The 8033-nt window shown below is 41.4% G+C and overlaps 1 protein-coding gene across 1 annotated transcript in view; it reads left to right on the top strand.

Moving 5' to 3' along the window:
• LOC140941905 (uncharacterized) overlaps positions 1–8033 on the top strand; it is a 126090-nt gene that overhangs the window by 46143 nt on the left and 71914 nt on the right. Inside the window, 7 exon segments of the mRNA XM_073390908.1 lie at positions 114–782; positions 1534–1919; positions 2032–2199; positions 2538–2957; positions 3805–4766; positions 5683–5917; positions 7371–7584. Of these exon segments, the coding sequence (XP_073247009.1) occupies positions 114–782; positions 1534–1919; positions 2032–2199; positions 2538–2957; positions 3805–4766; positions 5683–5917; positions 7371–7584 (3054 nt within the window).

The following is an 8033-nucleotide window of genomic DNA, read 5'->3' on the forward strand; positions in this document are numbered from 1 at the left end:
GCTTGGAAAACTATCGCGAGATTTTTTAGCTAATTCATACAAGGCGTAGTTATGATTGCGATAATATTAGGTTGCAAACAAATCCAACTAAAGTTTCTTCATTTTGTAACCAGGAAAAGTATCAGCAGACTACAGAGGATACGAACCACAAGGGGGACCTGGGGCTGGTCTTCGGCAGACTTCCTACAACACCGGGGCAGGAGGAGGTGGTCACGGGGGCCGGGGTGGACGGGGATCAGCTGGTCTTCGAGCGTCTTATTCTTACGACTCCATATACGAACCAACTATGTACGGAAGTGGTGGCGGTAACGGTCTGCACAGTGTTGGCGGGCGAGGTGGAGGACGTATCGTATTTGAAATCTTGGAAATGCTGCGACTCGAAGGGCGTCTGCAGGCAAACGGAGAACCGAGAGGTAGTTCCAATCCCAGCGGTGGGGGTGCCGGTGGAAGTATTATTATCCGAACGTTGAATTTTGATGGTGAAGGCTCTGTAACAGTGAACGGTGGTTGGTGTTCCTCGAGCGGTGCTCCTTACGGTGGCGGCGGGGCTGGCGGTCGCATTGCTGTTTACTACAATGGGAATTATACCTTCATTGGATCATATGAGAGCGCTGGAGGAGCGAGTCAAGCGGAGCCTGGTGGAGCAGGAACAGTTTACATTGAAAACAACAAGAACGTCAGTCAGCCCTACCGTATTTTTAGAATTGACAACAGAGTTTCGCCTAGTGGACCATCGAGACTTCTTGAAGTTTATGAGCTAGACCTTAGGGGAAACTCTGCAGGTAATTTTTGCACTTATATGTTTTTTCGACGAGTCATTTGTTCAGTTGGGGGTTTTCATGCAAAATAGTGGCAGCTGATGTGAAAAACCCTTATTGGATTTGAACTTAGCTAGTGATTTTGGGAGTTTTTAGGAGTTTTCTGGTGGATTTTCGGGAAAAAAAGGATTTGGCTGGGACTTCTGCACAGATGGAAAGGTGAGAATTTTTTTCTGTGCTCAAGGTCTTTTGAGTTTTACAGAGTCAAGCGATTTATCTTTACTCGCATCACTCCGTCTCAACCCTAAAAGCTCAAAAATCGGTGATTTTATCAGTCGTTTAAAATAATATAGAAAAAATCTGGAAAAGCGGAAGTTGCCTAAGTAGAATTCTGATGTAAGGAGTTACATCAAAGTTTCTGCATCTTGAAAACTTCATCTATATTTAAGAGTGCTTCGTTCAAAATCCATGTTGATCTCCTCCATCCTAAACCATCCAAATTTTTTATAGTTTATTGTTACCTCTGCATATTTTCTATTACACCAGGTAGTAAAATGGTGTTTTCTTCCATTTCAAGATAATTTTCCACATTGTAATTTTATCAGTTAATACGTTATGACAGAGTTTGGAGTAACACCTTAAACTTGTGGACATTATTTTGGAGGTGTTTTCTGCTCGCACATCACTATTTTATCACGCGATGCGTTTGACCAAAGGTACATAATCATGTTTTGTTGGTGGCTAAAAAGTGTTACGTTATATATTGTATCCGTAGGCTATCCATATTATCAAACGTTGTACCAAGCTCCAAACGGAGTTATTTTGAGTACGACTGGAACACCGTATTGCAGAAAACCGCACACAAGAAATCCTAAAAAGTGCGATACAGATAACTCATGGCTGGCTAACTTATTTCTATCGACAACCGATCACTATTACACCACGCATTCCAGTCCAATAATATCGTACCGCTTCCCGTTGCCGTTATTCTTGGAATACATGTTGATTTATCCTCACTGTAGCTCCGACCACTGGACTTCGTATTTTGTGCGTATTTATTTGGGCAGCAGTGAAGTTACTGGGACAAATGGCTGGGTAGATCCGACCAATTGCCTCCAAGGGCAAGCTAGCAGACTGATTGTAAGACGAAGTGTAGATAAGGTACAGTGTATCAGTTTTGAAATTGGGTTCAGTCTCATTAAAGACTCAAAAGAAATGTTTCTCCGCACAGAACAAATCTGTGTAAACTAAATGATCTCTTTTACATTTTAAGGTTTCTATCAGTCTTCAGAGAACTAGAACTTACGCTTCTCTTAGCACCGTCAAGTTCTTTGTACGTGAGAATCCATCATCTACGCTGCAAGAACCACATTACACGAGTCCAAGCACCGCATGGATTGTCAGCCAGTATGAAAAAACTACAGATCATCAATTTAATGAGGTATAAAGCACTAAGTAGACGAGACTCTATATTGCAACACCGCGAAAATTTAATTAACTCTTTACCTACTTATTCTCTCGTGGTCTTTTGCCAATTACTGTGTCCCTGTTCTACAGGTTACAGTCATAGTTGTCTTCCATGCCGTTAGATCGTGGTACAGCTAGCAAGTCTTAAATAATTTTAAGGAAATTAAGACAATTATCTGGTCATTCAGTGTTTTGGTATTCTGAGTAACCACACACTGTTGTGGAGGTGATCTCCTTAAATTTATCTTAAACATCATCGAAGTTGAAAATTTCCATAGCGTAACCTATTTTGTGTCTTTTTTTTTTGACAAGCTACACATTCTTGGTCAAGGCAGCCTGTCATTATCTGGAAAAGATTTAAAGATGAGCGTGGACAAGATTGTGGGCGACAGCAGTGGTATCCTGACATTACGTCCCTCCCAGACTGTTCACATGAGAGGCTCAGTGGGTCACCTTCCTTTCTCGGTCTTGTCGCAAAAAGGATCCAATGTGACGTTCCCCACCAGTACGACCTGTCGTAAAGTTGAGATCGTTATGCGAGGCGTGATGGGTCAGATGGCAAATCTCACCGTTGGACCGCAGTGCCGTTTTGTCTTGCAAGATTCTACGGGGACGGAATTTGCATTGGATCACGTGGTTGTCCAAACTGATGGTTACATGGCAATGCTCAGAGAGGATAGAACAGATGTTGAAATGATTGGGAAAAAACTCGATATCAGAGGTGGCGCTACGGTTAGTGAGCTGAATTAATCGTGTAGTGTATAGATTAAGTAGTTAATCCGCCGTCACTTCAATATAATTAATCATGGTTACTTTCCTTTTAGCCAAACTTTTTTCGGATTTGGACAGTCAGGTTTGTTTGGATTTTCGTGCTAGCCGGAACAAAAATCTGAAATAAGATTGATCCATACAGCAGCAGCCTGCCGCTCCGATCTTCTTCTCAATTTCAACGCATCGTTTATCACTTCTTTCTGCTGAAAGCATCTTCTCGTGGAGAAACGGAAAGAAAATTAGCTCTTTAACTAGTGGTGGTTCATACTGGAACTCATCAACTTAAAATTATCTGCAATTTGATTCAAGAAAATTCAGAAGACAATTACGAATTCTCAAGCGTTGAGAAACGCGTTCTAAACACAAACAGACATTGGACAGTATAGTTTTACAGTGAGAAAATCTAAGCGTTTTCACTTCCTAACGGATTTAGAGTAACAGTGGAACTTCGGTTCAATATACTACAATCCTTTAGCGGCATAGAACAACGGGGGAATATAAATAACTTTTGCCTGAACTAACCTTGACCCGCCGTGTCTACTGATGAACGAGCACGTTTTTGCGATCGAAAAGCAGTTTCATTAAATGGAACAAAGATCTGAAACCAGATTGAGATACCAATCTGAACGATCCACGTTCAGAGGTAGATCGTTCGGGTTATTCGTTCGGATTGCAATCTTACATTGGTTTGATCCTCAATGGAACAAAAAATCGAATTTTCGATCGCAAAATCCGGATTTAGATTGGCTAAAAGGAATGCACCCTATATGACCACAACCCCAATGGTCACTTAATTCTTTGTTTACAGATGGAGGCCAACAGTCTTACTTTAGACTACATAAACATCACAATCGAACCCTTCGCAACTTTGTCAGCTAACGGCCTTGCAGGTGGACTTCCTGGATCTCGTTACTATGGAGATGGATGGGGAGGTGTTTCCGGCTCCTCGGGCGCAGGCCATGGTGGTCATGGTGGAATAGGTCACGGTCAGTCAAAAGTTGGTATCTCCTACGGAAAATACCGAAGACCCACCACGTATGGAAGTACTGGCGGAGCATACGTTTTCCCTTTCACAGGTGGAATAGGAGGAGGGAGATTCAAAATTATCGCTCATGACACCTTGGTGGTTGACGGACAATTGTCCGCCCGTGGGGGAAATGCACGGGCTACCCGAAGTGGAGGAGGTAGCGGTGGAAGTATTCTTGCATACACGTCACGAATCCACGGCGATGGAGAGTTCGATGTTTCTGGAGGCGACGGAGATGGCTCCTATGGGGGTGGAGGTGGGGGAGGTCGTATTTGCTTGTACTATAGAGAGAACCACTTCCTAGGACGATATCTTGGTATGGGTGGCGCAAGTTCATTTGAGCATGGGGGACCAGGGACAGTCTTTCTTGAAAATGTGCCTGGAATGAATGCCACTTATGGCCATGACCGCATTGATGAAGCAGCCCACGCTGAAAGAGTTGTTATTGATGAAGAAGTCACTAATGGCACAAAATGGACACGAAATAGGACGTTGTACGCAAACGCGATGGGACGGAAGCCTCAATCTCCTGGAGCTAACCTCAGCCAAAGCTACAGTGATTTCAGTCATGGAGGATCAAGCAGAATGTGGCTTACGCTAGACGATAAGGACCTGGAAAACAATGGAAATGACGTAGAGTTGGACGAGTTACAACTATACGGTGGAGCGCAGCTCGCTATTCTTAACCCAGCAAACGCCAAAGCACGCATATCAATCGTTATTGGTCAAATGCAAGGAGACAGGTACGTTCTTTCCGTTTCTAACTCCCACAATGTATCTCGCTCAGTCTCTGTTATTATATGTCTACTTAAAGTTCATCGAACACCAGAGGTTATCAATTGTGCTTAGCCAAATGCCGCGAAATACGCAGTGATAACAATATACCTTTTCTTTAGTAGAAACTAACTAGCATACTATCACGAATTCTGTAATCTGATTGACTAACTTACTCACTATTGGGTACGTTTTGGTAGTGGGTAGCGGCGATGCGCTTTGAACAATAACAAAACAATGGAAACATTTTAACAAGTCGTTTCTGCGATGTTTCCAGGAATGACGCAATTAAAGTAAATGAATTCATTATTCTACCTTGGAAAATAAACGAAAGAAAACACAAAACACGAAAGAAATATTAATAAAATTGGTAAGTAACGGAGGCTACTTTCATCTACAGAATCAAAGATAGTTTGCCTATGGGTTTACACTAAAACAATTTCGCCACTATTTCTTGTTTTTAAGAATCAAATACCAACCTTTTTGTTTAATATGGACGAAATCCGATCTCGTTGTTACGGCTTTGAGTTAATTTTCATTTCTAAGGAGTGTACGGCGGACTTAGACTTCTTCTAACTGTTCATGATTTTTATGATATTACATGAACACATATATGCGCGCAAGTGGTTTATGTCCAAGTGATTTTATTATTTACAACGACACCAGATGGTTTGGTCAAAACCTTTGCAAGAGTTTACTAGAGCTGTTTCAAATTAAGAAATAGTAAATTTTGCACCTTTCCTTGCGTATCTCCGTAGCGTAGTAGCTAGAGCATCCAGCCAGTTCTCAGAAAGTCTTGGGCTTTCAAGAAATAGCTTTTCTCGCGTCCTGTCGTACTTGTAACGCGCCTAACCCTAACCCTCACCCTTTTACTTTTTTACCCAGAACCGGAAGAATTCACCTAAGCTTCAACCAGACGTTCCTGTCCCTGAAGTCGTACCTCCCCATGGATATGATCATTTATCAAGGAGCATCGACCACAATGCAAGGCGAGTTGCTGGTTGCCGGGGTATCAGTTGAGATTGATGGAGTTCTAAAAAGATGCCAGAATATTACTGTGGTCGATGGTGGCGTTATTCGCATGAAGGAAATGTATGACACCGAAGGAAAACCTACCAAGGTATTTAAAAGAACCGTGAAAACCGCAAAAAAATTGAAATGACGATCCTAGATGTGTAGCTATTTTTATGTTGTGTAGAAATCAGTCACCCAATTCTTTATTTTAACACGGTAAAAGTCCATCTGGCTGGTACAATATAACAGAGAACCACTACACCATTTCTATAAATAGGTATCTAAGAAGCCTCTTAAAATTACTAATACTACCCCCAATTACTACACCACACTGGACCTGCTTTCTATAAATGCCGCCCTTGTATATAAGTTAAATAAAATGATCAGGTTTATCAATTGCTTAAAACAGTTAAGTCATCCCACCTGATTGCAAGGAAAGTTGTTCCAGAGAGTTTCACCTTTATGACTAAAGCTCTTTTAAAATATTTAGTCCTTGGTAAAGGGACATCCCTTAAGTCCCTTTTCAGAGGTAGCCTGACCTACTGCGTTCAGTAAACATAGAGGATAGGTAGTCAAGAGCCAGACCATCAAGAGCTTTGAAGCCCATTATTTCATGCTGAGTAGTCAAATCTTCTAACTCAGCAGTAGTAAAAAGCACCCAGCATCGTATTTTTCCTGAAAGCACCTAATTCCCCCAAACAATACTACAGTAATCCTTATGGGGTTGTTCCAAGGCATTTAGACGTAGTGTAGTATATCTAGTGAAATAAAGGGTAAGTTCGTTTTATTGCATCAATGCCAGAGGCAATCTTTTCGTATAGTTTGTCGACATAACAATACTACGATAACCCTTATGGGGTTGTTCATCAATAAGGACCGCAAAAGATTTAGTGGTGGATACTTGTTTTACTGCAACATTAAAATAATGCTGAAAATATACCCCAACGGGGTGCGCTCTCATAGGTTTTTTTAGGTCCATGACATAATCGCCTCTGAACGGCAAAATTAATGACGTCAGAGGGTAACAGTCCTTCCGATCTTCACCTCTCTCTGACGTTTGTACGCCCAGAAGTGTTTCTTTCTGTGCTATTTGAGAAATCACCTTATGTCGACCGGTCAATTAGGAAACTATTTAATTTTTTAACTGTCTCCCATTAGAACCAGTCGTTAACTATCTAATATCAGTGACTTTACGCAACAGGACGGCATAAAGAAGAGGACGGCAAACTTGCGTGTGACGAACGTGACAGGGCTATTACTTGCGTGTTTTGTCTTGATCTTTACTTAACACCAATATTTTCTGGTCCTTTACAAAAAGATCGGTTTAAAGGAAAGTGAAGTTTGGCGAAAAGTTGTTTCAAACAAAATTATTTTCATGCTTGTCACACAAGAAATTTCCGTCTTCTTTCCTCTCCCGTCCTGTTGCTGAAGTTCACTAATGAAGACTTAATACATCTCTGGATGCTGCACATTGATAAGTAGCTAAGAAGCATTCTTGAAGATGATTTCTTCCGCAGGTGGAAGAATCTAAAGTAAATTAATGTTGATTTTGTTTCCAGACGTTTTTCTTTGAAACAATTCAAGTGCGAAACAAGGGCATCATGAAAGTAACGAATCAAGAGCGAGTGCGTGAATTCCGCGGAACTTCCATCCAGGTGTTTGGTGGTGGAACATTCACAGCGGTTAACCTTCATGTAAACGTCAAGAATTTTACTATTGATGCTTTAGCTACTGTGTGGGCTACACTGAAGGGAGAGAACTTTGTTTACGACGGTACGCTTACCATATTAAAGCTAATTTTTCTTTTTAAAAGGTAAAGAAGGGTATTGTTGGAGACTGGAATGGTCGCAACTTTACTCTTGTTTAACATGCAGTGTAACAAAACAACATAAACTGACCAGTAGCAGTCTGTCGGTTCTGTAAAACCACATTATGGTCATAGCACTCAGGGCTATTGTCCCGATTCCCATTAAAGTGTCAGAAGCAGTCGTAGTCAGACTAGGTTTTTTAAATACTCTTTCTTCGTTTGTAACGGTAGCAAACCAGGAAGCCATTTTTCTCGTGAGTTACGCGAGTTTGGCGTCGCTAGGAGGTGAATAGCTCTGGATATCAAAAGTTTTAGCAGCCTATCAGAGCGCACGAAAAACGCTATCTAATGTTTTAGTATATACTGAACATCAATATCACAAGCAGTTTAAGGCCAAATGCTTTCAAGGGATACC

Source organism: Porites lutea, chromosome 6 (assembly GCF_958299795.1).
Source record: "Porites lutea chromosome 6, jaPorLute2.1, whole genome shotgun sequence".
Classification (NCBI taxonomy): domain Eukaryota; kingdom Metazoa; phylum Cnidaria; class Anthozoa; order Scleractinia; family Poritidae; genus Porites; species Porites lutea.